Consider the following 15,442-nt stretch of genomic DNA (forward strand, 5'->3'; position numbering starts at 1 on the left):
TGCAAGACTTAAGCAATCAATGTACCCTAGTGATGCCAGCTTCAGAAACCTTGTGGTTTTTTTCTGTCATGCCCCCTTCTGTGCATTCTTCCGTGTTTCCTTTAAACCTCTTCTCAGAATTTATTTGCCAAGTCACCTCCTTTTCTTCTTCAAGTGATTGCTCATGTCAGTTCCAAGTAGGTGTGTGCGTGCCGCCTGCACGATCATTGGAAGGTTTTTCCACTAGTGGTACCTGTCGGGTCGACTGTGGAGCCCCCTGGAGTGATGCCCTTATGGTGGTGTATATAGGTTCCTGCTGACCTGCCGCCTCTTCAGTTCCTTACCACCAGTGACGGTCGTTGGAGCTACTTCATTCTCTTGCTTTGCGCAAGTGCTTCTCATAGTGAACATTTATTCTTGTATATAGTTCTACTTAGTATAGTTTTTCTAGTGTTTTAGTTAGTTCATAGACTAAGTTTCTGTTGGGAGTTACTCCCCTGCTTTTCTCCCCCATTCCCTTCCGGGGACCGGGGCATGCCTCGGTCTCAAGGCTTCAAATCTTGTGGGTCATGCCAGAAGCCTGTGCCCAGGGGAGACCCTCATGAGTCCTGCTTAAACTGCTTGGGGGAAGCCCACCAGACCTACAAGTGCAAGATCTGCAGGAGCTTCCACCCAAGGACTAAGAAGAAGAGAGACTTTAGATTTCAGATTCCCCTTATGGAGTCAGCTCTCTGTCCCCAGCCAGCTCAAACTGCATCAGGGTCCAAGCCCAGCACTTAGGTGTGCAGTGTATTGGTCTCAGTGAGGGAGACTGCAGAGCTGGCGAAGGACTTGGGGTCCAGAGACCCACGGCATCGTCACTCTCCAGCACTGAAGTTGAGTTTGGCGACCTCTTGGCACCGATCTTAATCACCAGTGCCACGTAAGAAGCAGAGAAGAGCCGAAAGGGGGCGCTTGCTGACGGTCTGAGCAGTGGAGCGCGACGGTGCCCGAGGAGTGCGTCCCATGTCGGGACACTCAGCTCCTGCTCAGGAACAGCCGGTATCGTCGACTCCGGCAGCCCAGGCAGAACCATGAGTCTGGTCCCATTGGACTCCCCGGGATGGGAAAGCCAAATGAAGGAGTTGGACATGCCATTCACTCCTGACACATTCGCCAGGAACCTCATAGACATGGCAACCCAGCACTTCCCAGTGCAAGCAGCACCAACAGCACTGCAACTGGCAGCACCAGCACCATGCGGGGGGCGAGACTTTCCAAGGGCAAACCGGCCATGCTGCGGCACCAGTCGCCCTCTCCTTGGCACCAATCGCTGGCACCATCCTGCACAGCACTGCCGTGGAGTCCAAGGTCAGACTCGTCCTCCGAGTCAGAGCCGGAATCATACGTCTTCAGACACAGGTGGCACCGATCTCGTCGCTCCAGGCAAAACGAGATGCAACATCTCCCGATGATGCCCTGGCCACCACATTGGCAGGTGCCCGCTCAGTGGCTATTCTGGACCCCATGGGCATATCATCAAGCCCAGGGGCCAAGCTCCAGATCCCTTTTGATCACCTCGGACAGACGGTGCATATAGAGTGCGTCACAGAGGGAACCTTCAAAGGATTCGGAGCCCCACTCCTGGGCTGGCATTGACGCCAGTGCTGTAGCCATCACCGTACCCAGCACCGAACCTGGTACTGAGTTTGTGGCTGGCACTGCATCTGCCACTGCACAGGGAGCACCAGCATGGGAGGACCTCTGTGAGTTGGAGGGTCAGGAGGACCCCATGCCGATGAGAGCTTCTTCATCCTTCTCCCCGGATGAGGCAGTAGCAGGCTCGTCTGCCTCTTTACTGGTTTTGGACAATAGAACCCGTCAGGAGCTTCTCCGAAGAGTAGCCCAAAATCTGGGCCTGCAAGCAGAGGAGTTGTCAGAAGAAACAGACCCTATGGTGGACATTCTGATGCCAGAAGGTCCTTCCAGGGTGGCCTTGCCATTCATCAAGACCACCCACAATACTACCAAGACCCTCTGGCGAACTCCTGCTTCCATTCTTCCCATGGTTAAAGGGATGGAAAGGAAGTACTTTGTACCCTCCAAGGGGTATGAATACCTTTTCACCCACTCTCAGCCGGGCACGCTGGTCATGGATGCAGCCAATGCCAAGGAAAGGCAGGATCACCAGGGCCCCACACCAAAGTCTAAAGAGGCAAAGAAGCTGGATCTCTTCGGCTGTAAGGTCTATTCCACCGGGGGGCTCCAGCTTCAAATTGCCAATCAGCAGGCATTTTTTAGCTGCTAGAGTTTTAACTTTTGTAACTCCCTGTCCAAGTTTAAGGAGCTACTTCCATCTGACTCTCGCTCCAACTTCAGGGCTACCCTAGAGGAAGGCAAGACCATTGCAAGGACTTCCTTACAGGCTCCAATAGATTTGGTGGACTCGGCCAACTGCACAATGTCCTCGGCCATTGTTATGTGGGGCAGCTTGTGGCTGTAAGTCTCGGGTCTCCCTCTGGAGGTCCAACAGACTATATAGGACTTGCCCTTTGATGGCTTGGGTCTCTTCGCAGAACAGACAGACTTTAGGCTCCATAGTCTCGAGGACTCTAGAGCGACCTTAAAATCCTTGGCGCTTCAAGCCCTGCAAAGGAAGTATTTTAAATCTCAGCCCCCACTTTGTTTTTACCCCTCTCAGCTGAGGCAAGACTACAACAGGAGACTGGGTGGGAGTAATAGGAGAAGGCCTCTGCAATCCTCTATCCAGGGCCAAGGCTTGGCAAGGCAGTTGCCGGCTCCCAAGAAAACCTTTTGAAGGTGCGGCCGGGGGCGACGTACCAGTCCATATCCTGGATTCTTCCCCTCCTTTTATGAACTATCTATCCCATTTCTACCATGCTTGGGCTCAAATAACATCAGATCGATGGGTCTTGAGCATGGTAGAATTGGGATATTCTTTCCAGTATTGTACCCTCCTAGCCACCTTCCCCATCCCTCTTCAGGGACCCTTCTCATGAGCAACTTCTAGTGCAGGAGGTGCAAATGCTCCTACAACTCGGGACGGTTGAAGAGGCACCTATCTAGTTCAGGATTCTATTCCCATTACTTCCTAATCTCCACGCCAAAGGAGGGCTCTGGCCTATTTTAGACCTGCAAAACCTAAACAGATTCATGAAGAAGCTGAAGTTTCGCATGGTCTCCATGGCTTTCATTATCCCCTCTCTGGATCTGGGGGACTGATACGCTGCCCTCGACTTGAAGGACACGTACTTCCAAGTGTCCATAATCCTGTCCCGCAGAGGGTTCCTTTGATTCGTGGTCAACAATGCCCATTATCATTTCACAGTCCTCCCCTTCGGCTTCTCGGTGGCTCCGCGGGTGTTCACCAAGTGCATGGCAGTTGTGGCGGCCTTCCTGCGGAAGCGACAGGTGCAAGTTTTTCCATACCTGGACAACTGGCTTATCAAGGGCCAATCTCGGGTCCAAGTGGAGGACCACGTGAACCCGGTGCGCATGACGTTCCTCAGGTTCGGTCTTATTCTAAATGTGGCAAAGTCAACCGTAATCCCTACACAGAAGGTAGGGGCAGACTTGTCTGAAATTGTTCGGGCATATGGCTGCCTGCACGTATGTGGTACTGCATGCCAGGCTGTGAATACGCCCCCTTCAGGCATGGCTAGCCTGAGTTTACGGGCCAAACTGAGACCACATAGACAGACTGGTCACCCTTACTCCTCAGGTTCTCGAATCCCTCTGATGGTGGCTCGACCCACAAGCAGTATGTGAAGGAATACCCTTCTCCACACCTTAGCCATCGCTGTCTCTAGTCGCAGATGCGTCGGCGATGGGATGGGGAGCGCACCTAGGTGAACTCAGGACTCAAGACCTCTGGTCCCAGGCGGAACGTTCGCTGCACATCAATGTCAGGGAGCTGTGGGCAGTTTGCCTCACTTGACAGACATCTCAAATCCATCTACATGGCAGATGTGTATCTGTATTGACAGACAATATTCCAGCAATGTTTTATATACACAGACAGGGTGGTGCTCACTCCTCTCTCCTGTGCCAGAAAATCCTTAAGCTGTGGGACTTCTGCATCACCCACTTGATACAACGGGGGGCCTCGTACCTTTTGGGTTCACAAAATGAACTGGCCAATTGCCTCAGCAGGTTGTTTCACAGCCACGAGTGGTCCCTTTGCCCGGATGTCACCATCAACATCTTCCAAAGGTGGGCATCTCTCCAGATAGACCTGTTCATGACACAATACAATAGCAAGTGTCAACAGTTCTGCTCCTTCCTGAATTACAGCCTGGGCTCGCTCCCGGATGCCTTCATCCTGTCATGGAAAGGGCGCCTACTGTATGCATTCCCACCCTTCCCGCTCCATCCACAAGGTCCGGCGAGAGAAAGAATAGTTAATCTTAATAGCACCAGCATGGCCACATCAGCACTGGTTCACCACACTGCTGGACCTGTCAGTGGATATGCCTATTACTTTGCCCCTGGTTCTGGACTCGATCATGCAGGACCACGGCTACCTCTAGCACCCCAGCCTAGAGTCTCTCCATCTCACAGCATGGAAACTCTATGGCTGAACCCACTAGAACTTACCTGCTCAGACTCAGTTAGGGAGGTTCTCCTAGGCAGCAGGAAACCTTCCACTTATGCCACTTATCTGGCAAAGTGGAAGAGATTTTCCATTTGGTCCCTCCAGAAAGGTACTCCTCCATTGTAGTCCTCGATTCCCTTTATCATGGACTACTTCACCTGAAACAACAGGGGCTGGCAGTCTCGTCAATAAAAGTGCACCTGGTGGCAATTTTGGCTTTCCATCCCGGTTCAACGGGCCGCTCATTGTTCGCTAATCCTGTGATTGTCTGTTTCCTCAAGGGGTTAGACAGACTGTCCCCCCAAGTAAAACAGCTGATGTCTCCATGGGATCTTAATCTGGTGCTCTCAAGGCTCATGGGCCCTCCCTTTGAGCCCCTAGCAACATGCTCGCTGCTCTACCTTTCTTAGAAAGTGGCGTTCCTAGTTCCTCATCAGCGAGAAGGGTGTCTGAGCTCAAGGCTTTGACATCCGTGCCCCCTTATACCGTGTTTTATAAGGACAAGGTAAATTGTGGCCGCACCCAGCTTTCCTCCCAAGGTAGTTTCGCAATTTCATGCAAATCAGGATGTCTTTCTGCCAGTGTTCTACCCTAATCCTCATGCCAATGACAGGGAATGTATGCTTCATTCCCTAGATGTCAGACGGGCATTAGCCTTTTACATCGAGCGAACAAAGCTGTTCAGAAAGTCGATGTAGCTCTTCATCGCTATTGCCAAAAGAATGAAGGGTCTCCCTGTTTCGTCCCAGAGAGTCTCTTCTTGGATCCTGGCCTGAATCAGAATGTGCTATGACCAAGCAAAGATTCCAGCCCAAGCTTTGGCAGCACACTCTACAAGAGTATATGCTTCATCTGCAGCATTTCTGGCGCAAGTCTCCATTCAGGACATCTGCAGGGCAGCAACAAGGTATTCTGTCCACACTTTTATGTCTCATTATACCACCACACAGCAGACTAAAGATGCTGCTGCATTTGGTAGAGCTGTGCTACAGTTTGCAACTTGGTGAACTCTGAACCCTCTTCTAGGGGACTGCTTGGGAGTCACCTACTTGGAATTGACATGAGCAATCACTCGAAGAAGAAAAAACGGTTACCTACCTTTTGTAACTGTTGCTCTTCGAGATGTGTTGCTCATGTCCATTCCAAGACCCACCCACCTCCCCTTTGTCAGAGAATCCGGCAAGAAAGAACTGAAGAGATGGTGGGTTGGCAGGAACCTATATACACTGCCATAAGGGCTCCACTCCAGGAGGCTCCACACCCGACTCAATGGGTACCACTATGGGAAAAACCTTCTGATGACTGTGTACATGGCGCGCACACACCTACTTGGAATAGACATGAGCAACACATCTCGAAGAACAACAGTTACGAAAGGTAGTTAACTGTTTTTTCCATATCACTGTTAAAAATCTCACTCTTGTCAAGTTGCTTACAAGAAGAAAGTTAATAATATAACTGACAAACAAGCAATCTTATTTAATGGCATCATCAAGCTGTGCAAATATCTTACCTGAGTAACCTCATGTTCTTATTATTGTAACCCCTGTCTGTCTATCTGAGGTATATATTTTGCCCCCATTACTGTAATAATATAAAGGTATTTAAGATGTTGCTCTGCTCAGCATTGCAAGACCTAAATGATGTAGACTGCTAAGTCTCCATGACTAAGTCACTTTTTGAAATAGGACATAACTGTCTAAGGCTATGTCTACACTACCCTCTGGATTGACACTCCAGGGATTGATGCACTGGGGTCGATTTAGCAGGTCTAGTGAAGACCCACCAAATCGACAGCAGATTGTTCTCCAGTCGACCCCAATATTCTACTCCGAACGATAAGAGTAAGGTAAGTCGACGGCAGAGTGTCTCCTGTTGACCCAGTGTAGTTTGGACCCTGTGGTAAGTTGACCTAAGCTACGTTGACTGCAGCTACGTTATTCACATAGCTGGAGTTGCGTAACTTAGGTCAGCTTACCGCAGTAGCGTAGACATAGCTTCAATCACTTTAAGCTTTGCAGTGATGAGCAGAGCATGTCTTAACTACTTTTTAAAAATCTGGGCATGAGCACCTCACAGTCTATAATGTATTCATCCTCACAATACCCCTCTGAGGCAGCGAAATACGATAGTGTACTGAGACTAAGGCCTGCTCTACACTAATGAGATAAGTCGATCTAAGTTACGCTAGTTAAGTTATGTAACTTAAAGTAACATAATTTAGATTGACTTACAGAGGTGTCTACATGACACTCTTCCATCGATATAGCTTCTGTCTCTTGGGAAAGTGGAGTACTGAAGTTCGTGGGAGAGCACTCTCCAACTGATTTATCGTGTCTTCACCAGACAGGCTAACTCAATGCCTGCTGCATCGATCACAGCAGCCAGATTTAGCCCGCACTGAAGACAAGCCCTAAATGATTTGCCCTAGGTCACATGGGAGGTCTGTGGCAGAGCAGGGAATTGAATCTCATTTTTTGAAGTCTAAAGCTTGGTCTACACTGGGGGGATGGATCTAAGATACGCAACTTCAGCTACGAGAATAGCGTAGCTGAAGTCAACGTACTTAGATCTACTTACCGCGGCGTCTTCACGGTGGTGAGTCGACTGCTGCCACTCCCCCCTCGACTCAGCTTGTGCCTCTCATAGTGGTGGAGTACAAGAGTCGACGGGAGAGTGCTCGGAGATCAATTTATCAGGAGATCGATTTATCGTGTCTAGACTAGACGCGATAAATCGACCCTCGATAGATCGATCGCTACCCGCCAATCCGGCGGGTAGTGTAGACCTGGCCTTAGGCTAGCACCCTAGCCACTTGACCATCCTGCCTTACCCTCACCTATTTTCCCTGTATCACCTGTTTCATGTCTGTATATCTGCCTTGATTCTGCAATCAGATTCATGCAGAGCCTGACTGAAATCTGTAAGGTGCTACATGGGTAGAATGGTCTGTCTGTGCACCTCTAATTGCAGGATCAGGCCAAAGGTTTGTAGATTCTTTTTGCCCAAGGACTGTGTCTTTACTTGTTAATATGAAGTATGTCTTGAGTGTTCAAAAATAGTAATTTGTAAAGCACTTGAGAACTGGTATCTTTATTCAAAGATAAGTGCAAAATACGTATTATCTAGGGATGGTGTCAGGATACATCAGTTTCAAAACAATTTGAAGAGAGACTTTAAATGTCACTAAAATACAAAGCAAAATTTTACCTCACAGGATGGCAATAGTGTAAATACTGCCTAAAATTAACCCAAAAGGGAGTCCCCATTAGATGAATTAAACTGGGCCGGCCTGACAATCTTGGCTCGGATTTTAAGAATATGTTGTCTGTTGTAATTATAGACTTGCTGGACTAATAGTAACTTTTTTGCCCTCTATTCTCAGAGAGAGCTGTGGAAGGATGGATTTCACAGAGGCCTATTCAGACAGATGCTCCAGTGTTGGACTTGCAGCTAGAGAAGGAAATGTCAAAAATTTGAGGAAGCTAATTAAGCAGGGATACAGCGTTGATGTTCCTGATAACAGAGGGTGGATGCCAATCCACGAAGCAGCATTTCACAACTCCAGTGAATGTCTGAAGCTGTTAATTAATGCAGGTAAGGAAAACTTGATTCAAGATGAGGCAAGTTATTTTTATTTTCCCTGTTCACTTCTCCTAGAATATACTGTAACATAAGATAAACCAACCTCATTCACTTTCTGATTTCTTTTGTGAATTTAAATGTGGTTAGGGTGAGAAAAAAAAATGATGAAAATGGCACCTTTCTGCTCAAGGGTAGGAATACTCTGTGGGTGTCTTTGAAATATATATTCTTACTTTTCTGGAAATTTTTTTTTTCTCTACTGTTAAGCACTGCTGAGCGAATTCTGAGATCCCAAGTGGAGTTTGCAGTGCTGAAGTAGTAATTATCTTATTATATTACATACAAAAATCATGTTAAAAGAATGTTATTTAGGTTGCAAAGTCAAGCACTCATAAATTAGGAAATGCCAAATTTAAGGTTGTCTGAGTAGAGCTCAGATGGAACAGGAAATGCCAAACATTCTATTCAAGTGGGGTTTAGAGCCCAGGCTTTCCTTATCTCATGGACCAGGGATGGGCAAACTTTTTGGCCTGAAGGCCACACCGGGGTTCTGAAATGGTATTAAATTGCTCCCCATAGGAATGTGCTACTTACAGCTGCCAGTCCTGGTGCTCTGAGCAGCACAAGGTTGGATTAGGGGCAGGGAGTCCTGGGGGGGGGCAGTCAGGGGACAGGGAACAGGGGTGGTTGGGTAGGCATGGGAGTCCCAGGGAGTGGGGTGTGGATAGGGGTCGGGGCCGGGAGCAGGGGGGGATTGGTTAGGAGGTGGGGTCCCGGGGGGGCAGTTGGGGGGGGTCCCGGGGGCGGCAGTTCGGGGACAAGGAGCAGGTGGGGCTTTGGCTTAGTCTTTGAACACAGCAGTCAGGGTCGGGGGTTCTGAGGGGCACAGTCGGGGCGGGAAGTGGGAGGGGGCGAATAGGTGGTGGGGGCCAGACTGTGAGGAGGCACAGCCTTCCCTACCTGGGTGTAGTGTATTAAATTGCTCCCCGTAAGAATGTGCTACATACAGTGTACTACTTAGGGCTGCCAGTCCTGGGGAGCAATTTAATACACTACACCCCCAGCAGGAGCTCGCAGCCCTGCTACCCAGAGCACGGTGGCATGGCGAGCTGAGGCTGCAGGGGAAGGGAGACAGCAGGGCCAGGGACTAGCCTCCTCGGCCGGAAGCTCAAGGGCCGGGCAGGATGGTCCCGCGGGCCGTAGTTTGCCCCCTCTGTCATGGACTCTGGTGTACATGTACAGCATTAATGATCATACTAGGCCTAACTTGGGCTACAGGCAACTTTGTTATTTCGACCTAATGAGCCTGTCAGTCCCCAGTAACACTAACTGTCCTACCTGATGTGAGCTCCCAGAATAGAGGTCAGATCTTACATCTGAGCCCAGCATCATTACATTTGATAGTGTGGATGCTGTCTGGTTAACTACCATTGGAAGAAGCTGTTCAGCTGAAGTCCAGAACATATTGGTGCATAGCCAAGGCCCTCATTTTCAGGGAATGTATTGATCTTTATTACAAAAACTAAAGAACAGGTGAAAATGGGTGTAAAAAATTAATTTCAACAGTTTTCTGGATGCAAATATCAGGGTTAATACTGGGGGAATGGGAAGACAGAAAAAAACCCCCAAACAAACAGAGAAAAGTATAAGAGTACTTCTGACCCAGTTCCCTGTTCTGGAAAGAGAGATGACAGCTCGGTAACTTCAGAATTGGGAGTCAAGTCCAGGGGATTGCCTGACCTATCTGCCATCTTTCCTTTTGGAGCAGGGTCTGGGGAGTTCCAGCACTTCCTATTTTTAAGACTCAAGCACTGACATCCATAGGGTGACCAGATGTACCAATATTATTGGGACTGTCCCAATACTTGGGGCTTTGTCTTATAAAGGGAATCTATTACCCGCCCCCCCCCCCATTGCTTCCCCATCCTGATTTTTCACACTTGCTATCTGGTCACCCTAGAAATACACATACACACATGTGCATGTGTACCTTCCACTACGTTGCCTTACTTTAATAGTCTTACATTTACATTTAGACTAATTTATTAGTAACATAAACACATCTACCTAGTATAATATATTGGGATTTTTTTAAACATAATCAGTATTCTCATGTACTTTTGTGGTTCAGAATTAGTGTGAAAACTGGTAAAAACCTAATAACTTTTGTAAAACCCGGGAATTTTTGGTAAAAATGGTAAATACCAAAAATGAAGGGCCTTGTGCATAGCAGAAAAGACTTGCTAGGCTGACCTATGAACTAAATGGAAGAGGTATTTGGGCAGCAGAACTCCACCTGACTCTCTTAGGAGCCTTGATTCCCATGGTTCAGGACTATCTGCTATCCCTAAAGCATTCAGGGCTATACATCAGCTGCATAAGGGTACAATTAATAGCAAAATCAGCTCATCATCCTCTCATTCAGGGTCACACACTACTGTTTCCCACCCTACTGTTGCTAGATTCTTCAAGGACCTCACTCATGTTTCCTCCAGTCTGGGAGCTCCCTCCTTCCTGGAACCTCAGTATAATTTTAGTTAGTTTAATGGGGACCCCTTTTTAGCCCTGAGCTGCTTGCTTTTCATACCATTTATCTATTAAAACTGCCTCTTTAGTTGTTATACATCAGCTCAAAGGGTACGGGAAATTCAGGCCCTCATGGGTAGCCTTCCTTACATTGATTTCAGAGTAACAGCTGTGTTAGTCTGTATTCGCAAAAAGAAAAGGAGTACTTGTGGCACCTTAGAGACTAACCAATTGATTTGAGCATAAGCTTTCGTGAGCTACAGCTCACTTCTGATGCATCCGATGAAGTGAGCTGTAGCTCACGAAAGCTTATGCTCAAATCAATTGGTTAGTCTCTAAGGTGCCACAAGTACTCCTTTTCTTTTTGCTTCCTTACATTGTTACATAAAGACAGTGACTCACCCTAAGTTCTTACCAAAAGTTGTCTCAGATTATCATTTAAATTATGTGATTCACCTGCTGCTTGTCTTTCCCAAGCCTCACTCAAACCAAGGGGAAGCCAAACTGCACCCCTTAATGTGGTTAGTGCTCTCTTATATTACTTCAACAGAAAAGACCCTTCAAGAATTCGCCAGGCTGTTTGTAGCATTTGCAGATAGGGTGAAAAGACAGACAATATCTATCTAAAGATTGTCTAGATCAGTGTTTCTCAACCTTTTTGATACCAGGGACTGGATTGCTGTGTCAGAGGGATCTTAGGGACTGGCGCTGGTCCACAGACCGGTCATTGAGAAACATTAGTTTAGATCAGTACGGCAGTGTTTGTGTCAAACTTTCTAGAGGGACCAGTGAGCTTTCCCACTAACCTCCTGGGTTCCAATGCCACTCACCCAAATTCGGCCTGGCTGTCCCTCCATCTGATGGCATTGTGACTTGGCACAGAAGGTCGCAGTGCCCACCCGCACTCTGATGCTGAAACTGAGAATTACTGCCCAGAAACTTCGCAGATATTTAGATGTATGTGCTTTTAAAAGGTTTCCTAGCCTGTGCACGGTTAGACAGCAGAATCAAAGGACTGATTCCTTTACTGAGATCAATGTATTAATGGCCCCAGTTCCACCTAGATTACATTGGAACATCCCACTTTATAAATGAGGGTGATGAAAGACTCCCAAGTTTTAAAAAAAATAAAGCTGAGGGGAGGGAGGGCTGATTCAAAAAAGGCTGAGATCCCCTGGCCTAGACTGTATTAAATCATGCTGAGGGATAGGTGGTTTAGATCCACCCATGCTAGTTAGAATCAATTCCACCAGGGCTCAGGCAGCTTCTGCAGCTTCTTTGGAAAGGAACCTTTTTCTTATATTTTCAGGGCAGCTATGTGGGATGCAGTTTACACTTTCAGCCAACACTATTCCTTAATTGAAACCTCAAAAATCTGATGCCTGCCTTGGCCAAGCTGTCCTGTAGTCATTATTTAAATAGGACTTCTAATACCAACCTCCTGACTATGAGGTCTTGCTAGTCATCAGAAGTCAAATCCATGTGGACAGTCACTCAGAGAAGAAACAGTTACTTACCTTACAATAACTGTAGTTCTAGAGAGGTATTGTCTGCATTGATTCTACATGGATTCTACAACCTACTCTTGTTCTCTGCTACCACGGTGTCATATACCAACTGGATTGTGTCTGGATTGTGTTTTGGTGAAGGAAGTAAGGGATGGTTGAGTCTGCTTCACCCCTTGTGCCCTTGGGTGGGGGTTATGAGAGGATTCAAGGCACAGGAATCCTGTAAGGTAAGTGACTGTCCTTTTTAGAATTTCATGTTAGAAAATCTTTTTTAATTCTCCTTATTCTTAGCTCCATCTGATAACTACATAAAATCAAAGACATTTGAGGGTACATGTGCATTACATCTTTCTGCAAATCATGGATGTTTGGAAAGCGTCAATGTTCTCTTGGAGGCAGGAGCTGAGACTAATGACGTTACTTATGAAGAAACTACTCCACTATTCCTAGGTGATGTATATATATATTTTTTAAAATCAGACAATGCTGGATATGTACGAAAAAGTCATGGTATTACCCCACAATTCTTTCATTGTCCCCCAAGTTTCATATTTTTTTGTGGCCTGTATAGTGGTGTGCCTTTGGTTCTGAGATGCAAACATTGCTGAAAACTTCTTTAATTTTTCTCTTTTTCTATCTCAATGCATCTGCTTCAAACAATGTTTTTAAAGGGAACCCACAAAGTGGAAAACTTTTTATTTGATCTCTTTTTTGTTTCTTTGAAATATAAACAAGGACTGGAAGTTGTATGACTTTTAAATGTAAGTCTTCTTTGTTTTGTTTTATTCCTGCCTACTCTTACATTAGAAATTCAGGTCTGTCCACTCTTAGTCCTAGAAGACGTGTGCATGTTTGTTTATACTATTAGCATACCGATATTTCTGGATTATGCTCGGGTTGTTGGCAAAAATTTCCTGTCTTTAAATTGTTAACTTCAGTGCAGCTCCAAGCCAAAATCCTTACAGCTGCCAGCATTTTTAAACAATCTATTGATTAGATCTTTCATAAGCTGAGTTGGACAACATGGTATTAAAGAGTCAGTGGCTGTGGGAGCCTTGTCTATGATAGTGCTCCTACTGTCAATATTAGTTGTGGCGTTAGCAATGGCAGGACATTTTTGCTAAAAAAAAAATCCATACCATACACAAAGCCAGATGACTAGAGGACTAGTAAAATTTATGAGCTCATAGGAGTAGGAGAGCAAAACTTGAGCAACTGACAGGGGAATGGATTTTTAGTCAGCCCTTTGAAAAACATATTTTATTTTATTTTGACACTACCTAACTCAAATGTTTGATAAGTAATTGGGAGGAAATATTTCTCTTTGTGAAAGGTTCTGCAAATTTGCTTCTTCAGGTGAGAGCTGTTCCTGTTCCAGTCTGCCGCAGAGTCCTGCAGAAAAACACAGAAGAGAGAGCTTGATAATCTTGATATTTCTAAATTTAGGAAAAAGCCCATCCCTAAGGAAGGGGTCTTCAGCCATTCCTTGCAATCTGCAACCATGATTTCGCCCTCTTTAGATTACGTTATTACTTACATTCTTCACAACTCACATGCCTCTTCAGTCTCCACATGGAACATGCAACCTTAACTCTGACCACAAACACCAGCTATTGAAAAAACATAACATTCCATACTTCTTCACTTACATCAGCTAAATAAAACAATTAGAATTATTACAAATGGAAACTTCCCAAAATGATAAACACTATTACAGACTATTTCCACTTAAAACAATTCTTTCCATTTACCATACTGTAACACAACACTTAAATATAGCTCTCAATTAAAAAAAACTCCATTGTTATACACACTAACCAGCTGCTTCCACAAACACCAATTCAATATTCTGAACAATTGTACATCATCCATTTTAAACCATTCAGCATGGTTGCAGTTAAAAGTTGCATGTTTTGTGTGGAAGTGGAGGATGGAGGCACGTATGCTCTGATGTGGGTGTGGCAACATGGAAAAGGTGAAATCATGACTATAAATTGCAAGGGATAGTTGAAGTGTCAGGGCTAGATCCTGCACCATTGAAGTTGGGAACAGGATCAGACCATTAACGTGGGATTTCCTGGCTTTTCATGTTTGCGTTGGTGGAATATGAACTTGAGCAACTGTTACTACAGTAACTCCTCACTTAAAGTCGTCCCGGTTAATGTTGTTTCATTGTTACGTTGCGGATCAATTAGGAAACATGCTCGTTTAAAGTCGTGCAGTGCTCCCTTATAACGTCGTTTGGCAGCCGCCTGCTTTGTCCACTGCTTGCAGGGAGAGCATCCCATTGCATCTCGCTGGTGGGGGCTTGGAATCAGCATGGACCGGCAGCCCCTCATCAGCTCCCCGCTCCCCTAAGTTCCCTGTGCAGCAGCCGCCCAGCAGGGTATCAATTGCTGGCAGTTCAGCTGTCCCCCCCCTGTTCCCCCCTCGCCATGTGCTGCTCTTGCCCTCTGCCTTGGAGCTGCTTGCTGGGGGGGGGGAAGAGAGGGGGGCTAATGTCAGGGTGTCCCCCTGCTCCTGCACCCCACTTACTCCATCTCCATAGAGCAGGGGGACACATATGACAGGGCTTAGGACAGAGGGAGTTTCCTGGCAGCAGCGGAGGTCTCAGCTTTGCTGATTAACTTAACAAGGTAGTGTACTTACGAGTGGTGTCAGCGTACTTAAAGGGGAAATGCGCTTCTCTCTCTCTCACACACAGGGTGTGTGTCTCTATCTCTGTCTGCCATGCTGTCTCCCTTCCCTCCATTCCTGCTGCCTTGTAGAGTGTGAGGCTACATTAACAACGAGTTAACCCTTGAGGGCTCAGCCAATTGCTAGTTCATCATTTAGCAGTAAGGCATTCCCTGGGAAATATCCCACCCTCTGACTCCACCACCTCAACCAAGCTTCACAGTCGTCATTGCTGTGTACAGTATTAAATTGTTTGTTTAAAACTTATACTGACTCTGTGTGTGCGTGCGTGTATGTGTATATATTATATACACATATGTAGTCTTCTGTCTGGCAAAAAAAAAAATTCTTTGAAACCTAACCCCCCCCATTTACATTAATTCTTATGGGGAAATTGGATTCGCTTGAAGTTGCATTTTTCAGGAACATAACTACAACGTTAAGTGAGGAGTTACTGTAATTATTTTTCGTGAAGATATTTGTTTTATTTATATTCCTCAATCAGTCTGGGATATGTTTTCCACTGAATCAGAGATTCTTTTTTGCCTACTTTCATCAGTATTGAAAATTGTGG

At 46.3% G+C, this 15,442-nt stretch overlaps 1 protein-coding gene across 2 annotated transcripts in view; it reads left to right on the forward strand.

Annotated features, from left to right (window-relative positions):
- Positions 1–15,442, forward strand: part of ASB3 (ankyrin repeat and SOCS box containing 3) — a 130,048-nt gene that overhangs the window by 47,271 nt on the left and 67,335 nt on the right. For both annotated transcript variants that reach the window (XM_084623785.1, XM_084623784.1), the window contains 2 exons: positions 7,959–8,170; positions 12,484–12,642. In XM_084623785.1, the coding sequence (XP_084479911.1) occupies positions 7,975–8,170; positions 12,484–12,642 (355 nt within the window). In that variant the 5' untranslated portion in view covers positions 7,959–7,974. The remainder of the gene's footprint in view (positions 1–7,958; positions 8,171–12,483; positions 12,643–15,442) is intronic.

The sequence above is a fragment of the Lepidochelys olivacea genome, assembly GCF_965140295.1.
Source record: "Lepidochelys olivacea isolate rLepOli2 genome assembly, chromosome: 3".
Lineage (NCBI taxonomy): Eukaryota > Metazoa > Chordata > Testudines > Cheloniidae > Lepidochelys > Lepidochelys olivacea.